Here is a 14,017-nt window from a genome sequence, read left to right on the forward strand (position 1 = left end):
CCGAACAATGTTTCCAGTTAATCTGAGCCGAGGTCATCTGAGGTGAATATAGATGCATTTGTGTGAAGCAAAGGAGAGAGCAGTTGAAGCTCAGCACTAGACAGGGTATGAGCTTCCTTTTAACAGCTTAAAGAATGGCGCGCCTCTGTCCTCACTAACCTGTCTCTCAAATAGAGCAGTAACCCCCCCCCCCCCGCACCCATTTTATAATAATAATAATAGTAAGAGGAAGAAGAAGAAAATTAAGATTATTATCATCATCATCATCATCATCATCATCATCATCATCATCATCATCAATCAAATAATTAATGAATTAACTCCAACATTGTAAGCACACAGTGAGCCAATGGACTGGTGTCTCCCACAAGCTGCAAACTCATCTGCCACAAGTATAACTTTGCTGCCCTCTCCTGGCCATAAACTGTCAATGTTATGTTTGACATTGTGAGTTCTTTCAGCAGTGATCCCACTTGCTGCGACAGTTAGTGATTATAGTTTAAATGACATCATCATATCTTAGGCAGGAAGAAATGTAGAACAGGTGGCAATGCAGGCAGGGTTTGATCAGTGATTGATTGTTTGTCTATAGCTGTCTTTGCTTTTATTTCCCTCAATCGAGCCAGGAAAAGACATTAAATCAGTAAATGCATATAAGCATTAAAGCAGCAATATAGTCACGTACAGTAGGATAGTTAAAGTAGGCTACTGTCCCATTCAGACAAAGAAACAGAAAAATAGAGAGGCATGAAGAGAAGAAAGTTACAGAAACTAAGGACAGAAAGGAAAGGGTACTGTAGCTGTGAACTGTGGGGGAGTTGCTTTCCCAATCTGACAATGAGTAGGCCTAGGATTAGCAAGTGTTGCTCTACTAGCTACTGGCCTGTAATGGTCTAGTATAGATTCTATAGAATAGAATCTACATAGGCCTATTGTAGTGTACACACACGCACACGCACGCACATGTGAAAGTGGTGGCAGAACAACAAGGGCTACTACCAGGGGGGACTGTGAGGTACCATCCAGGCAGAGCGTGTTTGGTAACACAGTTCTCTCTGTTAGAGCCTCCAATATATGGAACAGTCTCCGACTGAAGTAAGACAGTCCTCCAACTATCTGACCTTCAAGTTCAACCTCAAGAGGTGGCTTAAATCAAATCAAATTTGTAATCATGAGTAATTATCTGCTCCATCTGTTACTGGAGTTGCTCATAATTGGCTAGTATTAGTCCCCTTAACAATTTACTATTTTACTATTACTATTTACTATTACTATTTACTATTAGACTACTATTTACTAACATTTTACTGTTGTCGGCTCTGGCCGTAAGAGGTGGCTTAGAGCAAGTCAAACTTACAATCATGGGTAATCGGCTCCATCTGTCACTGGAGTCACTCAACTTGCTATAAGTATGTCCCCTTAATGTTGTACTTTACTGTTTTGTTTTGTACTGTATTGTATGTATTGTATGTTTTGTAAGGATAGCCTTACCATCACTTTTGTACAGCCTGCCCAGGGACTACAGATGAAAATTAGCTCATGGCTAAATCTGGCATATTTACATTGATGTTAAAAAACTGACATGTTGATCAATGTGCTTTGTCCCTGACAAATAAATAAATAAATGCACACGCACATGCACACGCAGTGTTCAGTCCTGCCCTACTGCCCCTATAGAGAACGGAGAGATGTAGCCTACCAACATTTCATTTACTTCACCATTCATTTACATCATGTGTTTGGTTGCCCCTCTCCATATATGGCCATTCATTTATTTGTGAATTAAGACAAAATTCATTTGCGAAATTCGCGTCATGGCAACCACACTTGCGATTTCCAATTGCATCTTCTAGTTCAATCTAGTTTGTACTTAATTTGATTTGTCCTGGATTTGGTACATTACCATTCTGCATGATGTGATTGCATCAATGCATCGTTTCAGTCTGATAACCTAAACTTCGTAATTCAGATAGCATGTCTCATGTTTGTGCCCACACCTTCAGAAAGCATTCCCTTCATGATATGAAGTAGATGTAGAATATGGCGAGCACTGAACATAGCAGACGTACAAGCTCCCAACATGATATTGTGTTGTGAGCTTGTAGGTCTGCTATTATAGGCCTGCAACACTCATACAACAAAGTATAATAATAAACCAGGCTTAAGTATCATGAAAGCATTCCTTCAGATTTGCAATGCACTATGACAAGAAAGCTGGATTATAGTGGTGTCATTGCCCTCTGTGGCATAAGAGTGATGGCCTAATCTTTTGTCCTGATGCTAAAGACCAATTGCTCAAAATGCACTCTGACATGTAGTTGACAATCACAAGTTTTACTGCTTGTGAATCTCAGCTCCAAAACATTTCTTGAGATTTGTGTCTTCTTTTGGGGGTCCTTTAACAAATGCCAGTGGAAATTCTACCACTTTCCAAATGATTGACTGCAGGTGTCAGGTAATTTATACAATGAATCTGAGGTTGAAAATAACTCAAATGTAGGTTTACGGTCGCGTTGATCCATGCGTGGTCTATTTAGGTCAGTTACATAGCCTATAGTTCAACCACAGTTCAATTAATAGTGAGGACTTTACTGAGTTGGATGAGCTAACAATGATTGGATTACATTGTGCTAAATCCCTAAGGAAATATTATAGGTTTATGGTATGATTTAATACAGAGGTACATTACTATTACTATTTCACTACTAGGTAACCTGCTCTTTTCAGACGCTTTTACTTCCTATTATATTCTAAAACACTAAGTTCACCATTCTGTTTTTATTTTGTATTTCCTTTCATTCAGCACACATGTTCATCTTCTATTCTCCCTTGGAGTTGCGCTCTCTTTCGTCATGTTGCATGCAACCTTTGTCTTTTCATTCTATACCCCGCAGTTCCCTTTCCAATCTTATTTTTTTTTTCTTTCTTTCTTGAACCACTTTAAAGTCTTCCTTTCCTCTCCTCCTCATCCCCAGCTCCCCCTGGCCCATCATCGCCACTCGTTTCCTCTAATCTCAAATGCTGGGGATTATAACAGCAGCAAGCTCTCCCTCTATAATTCTACCCACCCCTTGCTATCTCTCTCTCTCTCTCTCTCTCCTCTCTCTCTCTCTCTCTCTCTCTCTCTCTCTCTCTCTCTCTCACTCTCTCTCTCTCTCTCTCTCTCGTGTGGCAGTCATTTAGACATTTAAAAATATAAGCATGTGCTAGAGAGACAGATAGAGGAAGGTAGGCGGGACTGATGAGATTAAGTTGGGAGAATTCAAGGGAACAGTCATAGGGGGAATGGGTGACAGAGAGATGACAGGAGGGGGGGGGGGGGGGGAGAAAGGAGACTGGTCAAGTCATGCAATCAGAGATAGAGCCTTAACAGCATGTTGCATGGGAATCATCCCAGATATGCCTCAGCTATTCCGCCCCCCTGTAAATCTAGCCTAAATCGGTGGTATTCCATAATATCACACTATACACTACTCGGACAGCCAATAGGACTCGGTGCCTACCTTTTATCACTATGGACCAATAGGATGTGGCACTGTAGCACGTGCACTCAGAGGCATCCATCACTTTCAGTAGTAGTAGGAGTGGTGGAACTGGAAGTATTCACCATTTGCCCCAGGGAGGGCACCTTAAACGGCATTGCCCCATGGGACGCAGATGTGTTTTGGTTGGACTTTGGAGGTTTATATAAGAACTGAACAGAGGGTGTGGGAGAGGAGAGCGGGAGAGAGAAAGAGAAATCGAAAAGAAGGGAGAAGAGTTGAGGTGAGAGAGAGGGGCGAAAGTGTGTAGGTGATGGGAAATATCAATAAAGGATCAAAGAAAAGCAAAAGAAAGAAGGTAAGGAATCATTCATTTGATCTTGTTTGAGAAAGGTTATGGTGTATATTCAGAGAGTTGACCAAAAGGTAGTTCTACAAGCTCACCATTTTACATCACTTTGTTACATGTTATAAACTAGTAGATCAGTTTAGACTATTTTAGAATTGTTTTGTAAACTTTCACCTATAATGAAACTCCCAGTATAGAGATGCCAGGTTGATAGGGTTATTGTTTGTGTCCAAACTTATTGGCACCAACCATTACCTGTTTAGCCTTACAGCTTGTGTTGAGAATGGTCACAATGTGAAATCCTTCGATGTAACCTTAGTGTGCATGCAATTTACTGTAGGCCCATTTTACACTGTCAGGGCTGTATTTTGATTGTCTCAAGTACCAGCTCTTATGCCTTAACTTAAAGGCCTGTCCATACTGTCTCAGACCACCAAACTTTTCGTTAGAGAGTTCCAACTTTCCGACGTGCAGCTTTCCAAACTCTTAATTCGAGGTAATGCTTTTCAGAAGATGTGAGTGACGTCATTTTCTAGTTGAACCGGACCTTTCCGACGAAAGGTTCGGTGGTTGGAGACAGTATGGAGTATGGACAGGCCTTTAAGTTAAGGCATAAGAGCTGGTACTGTAGACAATCAAAATAGAGCCAGAGTCAAATTAACACAGATGATTTTACAGTGCAGCTGTAAAGTACATTGTGACATAGGCTATTGAGCTCTGCACTCTGGTGAAAACAATTAACCCATCTAATTATAAATATTTAACACTTCAAAATGTGCTACTGTACTTAAACCCTCTAAACTTAGCAAACTGGACCTGAGTTGACTCTGTACCTGGACTGCTTTTTTCTGTCTACACAAAAAGCTCTTTGCCAAACATAACCAGTCTACAAGCTTACAACGCATCGCAACCCGAAGCATTGTGAGATTGTAGATCTGTCCCCCAGCAGAATATGCAATCATGCTGGGGTTCAAGTGGTTAATGCCTAGCCAGATTCAAAACCAGTGGTGGAAAGTAACTAAGTACATGTACAGTGCTGTACTTAAGTACAATTTTGAGCTATTTGTACTCTACTCGAGTATTCCCATTTCATGTTTTTAACATTCAATACATTTGAAAACATGTGAAATGGGGCTATGAGTTATGGCTACATAATGAGTTTCTACTTTTGGTACTTTAAGTCGATTTTTGATACCTATACTTTTGTACTTTTACTCAAGTAAATTTAGAATTACAGACTTTTACCTGAGTATTTCTACATTGCGGTATTGATACTTTTACCCCAGCAAAGACATTTGAGTAATTTTTTTCCACCACTGTTCAAAACACAGGAACAGTTCTCTTGTTACAGTAACAGTAAATATATCACTACTGCTGCACTCAGAGAAATCTAATAAACTGACCGTTTTGTCTGCCTCCAAATCCGCCGGGTTCCCAGTCACCTAAGGGGGTAAAGCTACCACCCAGGGATGCTAGAGGAGCCCCCATGGCCCCGGCCATGGTGGGGGCCGGCAGAAGGACAGACGAGGACGAGGAGGAGCGAGGGAGCGGGCGTGTGTTTGATGAACCTCTGTGTGCTCTGGTGCAGAACTGCAACATGCTGCATAACATAGTGGGGCCTGCTTGTATCTTCCTCAGGGAGGGCTTCTCAATGAGCCAGATTGTATGTATGAGATCCACCATTTACACACACACACACGCATGCGAGCACGCATACATGCATGCATACATGCATGCATTGCATACACACAGACGCATGCATGCACAAACGCACACATGTACAGTATGTGCACGCGCGCACACACACACACACACACACACATTCTCGTATTACTATTCACCTTGCATTTCTATACTTTTCACACAGGGATGTTAAAAGCACATTTTCATTAAAAAACATAACCGTAGCTCTAAACATCTTTCTATGGGGACCAGAGAAGAATGTCCACATGAGTCATGTTTGTGTCAGAGTAATAAACACACGCACGCGCGCACGCACACACGCACACACACACACACACACACACACACACACACACACACACACACACACACACACACACACACACACACACACACACACACACACACACACACACAGTTGCAATGAAATATTCGCCATAACCATCTATAAGTCTTTTCCACCATTCCTCTGTGTAATTGTTATCATCGTCACAGGCAAGGTCGAGTATATGTCATCCATTCTCATGTCCTATGACATCATCACTACCCTGCCATTTGAGTCATCTTAATTGGAAGATCCATCATCACCTCCTCCACCTATGACAATTCCTCCCGGTGAGTGTACCTCCCCAGCATACTGTGTACATATCTACACAGCAAAGTCCTTAGTGTCAATTGTAACCAAAGGGATCCTTATGGGTCCAAAAGGGAGTTTTTGTTTAAATTCTACTAAAGCAGTTGTTCTCAAATGGGTTCAGGGACCCATGGGTCCTTGGTTCAATGGGTTCCCCCTGCAACATGAGTTAATATACAGTAACATACAAATCAATTTAACATAGGCTATTTGAGAATAGGAGCTCTGCAAGCTTAGAACACGTTGCATTGCAATGTGTTGTAAGCTTGTAGATCTGCTATTTTCAAAAAAGGTTGAAAAAGAAAATGGAATAATTTGGAATATATTTTGAAACATTTTAACAGCACCATGGCACAAAATATGTTCTGATGAACCAAATACATTTTAATTTTAGGGTCCTTGACATGAAAATGTTTGAGAACCACTGACTGTACTAAAGCATACTGTGTGAGGAAGATACTGCGCACAATGCAGCAACACATGCTCACATCATATTTTATTTTATTAAACTACAATCCATTATCAAAGGTGTCACTATGCCTTAGCATACCCTGAAACTGACAAGTTTATTGTCCCATGTGTGTGTGTGTGTGTGTGTGTGTGTGTGTGTGTGTGTGTGTGTGTGTGTGTGTGTGTGCGTGCGTGCGTGCGTGCGTGCGTGCGTGCGTGCGTGCGTGCGTGCGTGCGTGCGTGCGTGCGTGCGTGCGTGCGTGCGTGTGTGCGTTTGTGTGTCCACACATCCAGCATGTCACATCGTAAATGAGTAGTTTACGACTTTTTTTTCCTCTCAAAACTGGACGAATTTCAAAATGAGAATCACTTTTATTGGAAACTTGTGATATGATTAGTCAACATAGGTTCCATTCTTACGTCTTCCTACAGAAGGTAGAGTATTAGAATTAGGTATCAAATAATCCCAGTGGACTGGCTATTTGAATCATAGATTTTCAGGGAGCAGTTACAGCCAAGGCAGAGCCAGTGACACTGCGGTATGTCAACTTTCTAATTTAGATCCTAGATTTGTGTCCTAATGGCAAAGGCTCATCACATGTGCTGGATCGCTTATTCCAGATTAATGTCTATGGTAGAGCATGGAGAGAAGTCACTAAGTCAGGGATCAATAATGGAGTAATTTCCCAATGAGGATAGTCGCTGTAATTGACAAGAACCATTAGAAAGATACTTCAGTCACTGGGAAGAGGTGCTGAGCTATGTAATGTAAGAGGCCTTGAGATATTAGAAGAATTTAGCCTGAGTTTAGAGGAGATGAGCCACATTATCAGATTACAATGCAGTTGAAATGTTTACTTATCTTTGTCCACAGTATACAGTACCAGTAAGACTCCCTAATCGGGAGATAAGCGACCGTCAGGTCGCAACGTGATTTTAGGCCAAAATGTGTAGGAGCCGTGTCCAAAAATGTGTTTGAAAAAGTCGGCCTGATGGTGGTACTATATGGGACAGATCCATGTTGATGAGATGAGTGTAGACATACTGTGTACCGATTTGCGTGATTTTAGGGCAATTAGGTCACAATTAGTATGCTGCATCTGCATCTCTTAATTAAGTGTGCCTGCCATGCAATGCAATGGCAAAACACTTATTGTAATCCGCCATACTTAGTTAGTTAGTTAGTTAATGATGATCCCACAAATCTCGGCACGTAATAACTGCCGCACAATTTACGCCACCCCCGCAAATATATACATCAAAACGTGCGGCTCGGCCGGGAATGGGGTGCTATTACTTTTCTTTCCGATCCGCGTTACCATGGCGACGTAATTTGCAAAAAACAACGCCCAAAAACCCCATTGACTTTGAATGGGGGACTCCGAAAAATAAAAACAGAAACTTTGGCGTCACATTACTCTGGCATACTTTTGCCTAGCAACGTGATTTAAACTTTAAAACGCTCACACGACTTTGGACTTTCCGGCCAATAGGGACGAGCTTTAATTGATTAAGCCCCGCCCCCTCTGTATTCCTATTGGCTGGGCTTTAAACAGCCATAACTCCAGTTCACAGCATGGTACCGTTTTGAAACTTGGTGTCTGGACTTAAATGGCCAATAGGGACTTATTGATTAAGCCCCGCCCCTCTTAAGCCCCGCCCCTATCTTCCTATTGGCTGAGCTTTAAACAGCTGTAACTCCAGTTTGCAGCATGGTACCTTCTCGAAACTTGGCGTGAGAACTTAGATGGCCAATAGGGACGAGCTGTAATGATAAGCCCCTCTGTCTTCCTATTGGTTGAGCTTTAAACCGCCATAACTCCAGTTTGCAGCATGATACTGGTCTCAAACTCGGTGGGTGGCTAAAGGCTAACCTCTAATGCTAACCGCTACTTCTGCTAATGCTAATGATAAAAATGCTAATGCTGACACTTAAATGCTAATGTTAAAAAATGATAATGCTACAAATGCTAATACTAAAAATTATAATGCATACACTTAGCGAGCTGCAGGCACACTTACAATTTCGTAGGAATTTTCTTTTCTAGTCATATTTCGAACCAACCAGCCCATTGTAATAAATGTGAATTCATAGATTTGAAGCAATGGGATTCCTCGACAGAATACACAGATTAGTCTGTGAGATGGACAGGGTGAGAGTGATACCGTTCATACTATAAGCATTAATCCACTAATCCCCTTTGTTCTCTAAAATGAAAAACTACAATTTAACACTGATGCTCCTTTGACAATTGTACAGAGTGAATATCCCCTTTCAACTTCTCTTTTATGTTTCCTTGAGCCTTTGGTATCACAGTTTTGCTTATAAGCTTTTGACAAATTCCTATTAGCATCATCAACATGACGAGAAGCACTCTATTGCCAAGTATATGAGGTTCATAAAAGTAATTAGCTAATGGTGCAGACAGATGTTGTAGACATGCTGCAATACAACCACAAGTGACAGGGTGACCAACAGAACATACAGGACACTGTATACTCTAGAGTGCAACATGGCCTTGCATAAGACACATTGTGACAACAGTGTAATGATGCAACAATTGCACAGCTCTAACAATAAAGTATGGTACGTGTGTGTGTGTGTGTGTGTGTGTGTGTGTGTGTGTGTGTGTGTGTGTGTGTGTGTGTGTGTGTGTGTGTGTGTGTAGGTTGTCTTGCATTTGGTAGGCAAGGGAGTTAAAATGTACATTGTGATACGGTGCACAAGGGTTGGCCTTGTGGTGGGGGGACTCATATTATATTATGAAATCAAAAGTAAACAGCATAAACTGATACATTTATGAATCTAGAAAATGTTACTTGATCAAGACATTAATCCAAGAGGTTTTGAGAAATATAGACCTTTTGAAGTAATCATACATCATACAGTACCAACAAATGTCGTTCTTTGTCCCCTGACTCATTTGGATTGGATGGCACTGTATATAAACTTGTCAGTCTCCGCAGCTACATAAAATTGTCTGTGTGCGTCGTGCATTTAATAAAGTGTTGGACCATGTCTTAAAAAATCAACAGGGGTCAGGGAATTGAAAGACTGATAAGCCTTTGTGATTTGTATTCACATTTAGGCTACCTCCATAATCTCCCTGCCACTTCATCACTGCATGCATTCCCTAATCCAATCTCTGTAATACTCCTTTTTGTGATGTCACACTTGCAGGGAACACATTGTGAATTAAACCCAGTCACCTCTTGCTTGGCCACTTCACATTTAGCAAAAATGCCACAAATGTCTATCACACAATTATACAATAAACTCCATCGGACGGTGTCACTTGCCGAAGAATCTGTTCTTTTTGGCAAGTGACATCAAGCTAAAAACAATAAAATAGCCTTCGTTATAATTTCCTGTCTCTCTCTCGCCACTATTGCTGTCTAATAAAGCTTAAGATTTATTATTGTAAAAAAAAAACTGAATGCAATAGGCCTACTGTACCATATTACTTTGAATAGACCATATTCACACCGCGGCCATCTTGGATCACATGACTTCCTGCCTGGGATAGCAGCCTGTATTACAAACCATTGTGAACAATGGAGCGATGGTCCCAAAATGAGTTCTATTCAACAAATTTATTTTTACCAAATTGACAAATGGGCAGATGACATCAACATCCCCAAAATGATTAAATAGAAGGGTATATCCACAATATTCATGGTAGTTAGGTTGCAGTGTTACTCTGTACAAAGACTTGCTACAGTATGCAGACTAATTTTGTAGTTATAATACTGTGAGCTCTTCACTGCTAGACCTCATTTGGGTGTGAATTGAAGTGGTCAATTGCACACATATAGAGGCAATTAATGTAAAGCACTGCTAGCAGCCGTGTGAATTGTGAACTTCACCCAATCAACCCTTGCCAGTGTGTGTATGTGTATGTGCGTGTGTGTGTGTGCGTGTGTGCATGCGTGCGTGCGTGTGTGTGTGTGTGTGTGTGTGTGTGTGTGTTATGCTTACATTGACACACAGAAGCTTGCGCACACAAACTAAACGTGTGAGTGCAGATGGGATATGTAGACCATTTCTTTATTTTGCCAAATAATTGTAGTACACTTTGATTGGCCGGCCGTTATTGAATGCATGTGCGACAACTTCAAATGGTCTGCATTTTCCTGTGCAAGGCACCAACCTGTTGTCAACCAGTGTCTTGTTCAAGGTCACATTACAGTAAATCCAGTGGATCAAACAAGGAGCCTACTTTCTACTTCCTGAGCCACTGATGCTTTCTGGCAACCTTTCCTACAAGCCCTAGGGAAAAGATTGACCAAAGTGTGTACCTAAAGTAGATCAAGGTCAAGGTAAAGGTGGATCTGCTTTGTACAAGCCGATCAATAGCCCAATAATCCTATAAGCAAATCTCTCTTTTTCTGTTCTCACAAAAACATACTTTACACCCCCTTTAAAGTGAGGGAATATCCTAATAGTCTATTAGATATATTACGTATTCAATATGCAGATAGAAATTGACTGTGGGTGTTAATTTCTCTCTCTCTCTCTCTCTCTCTCTCTCTCTGTGTGTGTGTGTGTGTGTGTGTGTGTGTGTGTGTGTGTGTGTGTGTGTGTGTGTGTGTGTGTGTGTGCGCGCGCGTGCGTGCGCGTGTGCGTGTGTGCGTGCTACAGGACAGAGATCTACGACCAGAGGAAATGGAAGGTAGAGTACAGCATTGCTCCCACTTCTCCCACTTTCTCCCCTTTTCTCTAATCAATTTTCAACAAGCTCTGAGCTTTTTCATTTGTTTTTACAGGAACAGTACTTTGTCTTTGATGGTCTAATAAGATGATAAAATGTAGCAGAAAAACTAGATTTCAAAGAAGCAAATTAAAGTTATGGTACATACCCCAAAACACACTTGAAAGGGTAAAAAGGTAGCTAGAGGTCTATTTCCTCTCTCTAAGACAGACACTATGGTCAGTGCTTAATTTGTGGGGGAGCAAGGGGGAACACGCTCACTCACCTCTTTGATTGGATCCGTTGGATCCGGCACCTATTTCATTGAATCCAGGACCTTACCTGACAATTAATATAGTGCTATTTGGTCATGCTGTATATGTTTTCATCCTTCCAAATAGAGACATTTTTGGCTGCAGCATTTTCTTTACTTTATATTTTTTTTGTTCAATTTCTTGTAATGTTTCTGCTTTATAGGTGACAGTGACACACAAAGACAAGCTATAGTCTATAGTAGGGATCACGTGACTTTCAAAAGTTCTGAATCGGGAGAAAAAGATTGGGAAAATCGTTTTTTATAAACATATAAAAAAGGAGAAGCTGATGAGCTTTATTTTTTATTTTGTTTTGATCCAATGCTACACAAGTGGAAAACAAAAGCTATATCCATGTTGCTAAAAACAAGCTTAAGGAACAACTTGAATGTGTTTTTTTTTTCTTTTTCCTCAATGCATTGCCGAAAGATCGGTATTGGCAGATACTCAAAAATCAAATGATCGGAATCGGAACGGAAGCAAAACAATTTGATCGGGACATCCCTACTATTTTCTTTTTATTATTATTATTTTTTTTAATATGCCAGTTATTCAGAATGATCATTCCTAATTGATATATTTACTGCCAGTGTTCTGATGGGCCACATGTGCCAAATGTTGCTGCTAATGTTATACTGGGCGCCTAAATTTAGGCAAAAAAACTAAAACACAAAAATGTATTGTCACCTATTCATTGACAAATTAAGCACTGATTATGGTAGTGGTCTTGCAATAATAATCTGTCTTTCCCTCACCTCACAAACCCACGATAGAGCTCCGCGAGGCATTCAAGGAGTTTGATAAAGACAAGGACGGTTTCATCAGCTGTAAAGACCTGGGCGAGTGCATGAGGACCATGGGATACATGCCAACAGAGATGGAACTGATAGAGCTCAGCCAAAACATCTGTGAGTGTGAGCACACAAACACACACACACACACACACATCCTCCTCCTCCCCTCCTCCTCCCTGTCCCACTAGGCAGTCAACCCTAAGCAGTTTCTCTGCCATCTCTCTGCGAGAACTGACTGACCTTGTGAGGTCAATGAAGGTGTCTTCATGTCCACTAGATGTACTGCCTACATCAATGCTAAAAGATGTCTTTACATCAGTAGGACCCTGCATACTGTCTATCATAAATTCATCATTAACATCCGGCCATGTTCCATTTAATTTAAAAAAGGCAATTATTCAACCACTCCTGAAAAAAACAAACCTGGACCCTTCCCTACCATCTAACTACAGGCCAATATCCAAACTATCGTTCATCTCCAAGATTTTGGAAAAGGCAGTAGCAAATCAGCTAACACACATACTAAATCAACACAATATCTGGGATAAATTCCAGTCAGGTTTCCGCAAAATTCACTCCACAAAGACAGCTCTACTTAGAGTAACTAATGATATAATGATGTCTTCCGATGCTGGGGACTGCTCCATCTTGGTGTTGCTAGATCTAAGCGCAGCATTCGACACCGTAGACCATCACATTATTATTGACAGGCTCAGAAAGTGGGTCGGTGTCTCCGGGAGCGCCCTAGATTGGTTCCAGTCCTATCTATCAGACAGGAGTTTCTCGGTGGCCGTTGGTCCCTATACCTCGGAGCCATCTAAACTCTCATGCGGTGTGCCACAAGGATCGGTCCTAGGTCCACTTCTATTTGCTCTGTACATGCTTCCCCTAGGGCCAATAATAAATAGCTTTGAGGGTATCTCTTATCACTGTTATGCCGACGACCTTCAATTATACTGTTCATTCAAGCCAGACAAATTCGACATCATCAACACACTCCATGAATGCCTATCAGCCATCAAAAACTGGATGGCCAACAATTTTTTACAATTAAATGCAGAAAAAACCCAAGTTTTAATTATTGGCTCAGATAAAGTCGCTGCAGATGTTGCCAACCACCTTGGGCCACTAAAGTCCAATATCTGCTCCAACCCTAGAAACCTAGGAATTATCCTAGACCAAGCCATGCTCCTGGACAAGCAAGTCAAGTCTGTTTCCAGTGCATGTTTCTATCACCTTCGCAATATCGCCAAACTCAGATCAGTTGTCTCATACCCGGAATTAGAAATGATCATCCATGCTTTCATATCATCACGTCTCGACTTCTGTAATTCACTTTTCACCTGTCTCTCCAAATCCTCTTTAGACCGCCTACAACTGGTTCAGAATGCTGCTGCCAGATTGCTGACCAGAACCAGGAGATCATGTCACATCACACCCATACTGTCTTCCTTACATTGGCTCCCAGTAAACTATAGGATTCATTTCAAAATTCTTGTCATCACACACATAACCCTCCATGGCCAAGTACCCCCATATATCTCTGAATTACTCCAACCATATGTCCCTAATAGGTCCCTAAGATCCTCATCCCAAGCCCTGCTGGTCGTTCCACCCACA

General features: G+C 41.3%; 1 protein-coding gene across 1 annotated transcript in view; it reads left to right on the forward strand.

The window, feature by feature from the left end:
- Positions 1-14,017, forward strand: part of LOC308282228 (calcium-binding protein 5-like) — a gene marked incomplete at both ends in the record, with an annotated part of 32,660 nt that overhangs the window by 17,037 nt on the left and 1,606 nt on the right. The window contains 3 exons of the mRNA XM_080722573.1: positions 5,279-5,494; positions 11,241-11,271; positions 12,377-12,511. Coding sequence (XP_080578699.1) covers positions 5,279-5,494; positions 11,241-11,271; positions 12,377-12,511 — 382 coding nt within the window. The remainder of the gene's footprint in view (positions 1-5,278; positions 5,495-11,240; positions 11,272-12,376; positions 12,512-14,017) is intronic.

The sequence above is a fragment of the Nannobrachium achirus genome, assembly GCF_963921795.1.
Source record: "Nannobrachium achirus genome assembly, chromosome: 3".
NCBI classification, from domain to species: Eukaryota; Metazoa; Chordata; class Actinopteri; order Myctophiformes; family Myctophidae; genus Nannobrachium; species Nannobrachium achirus.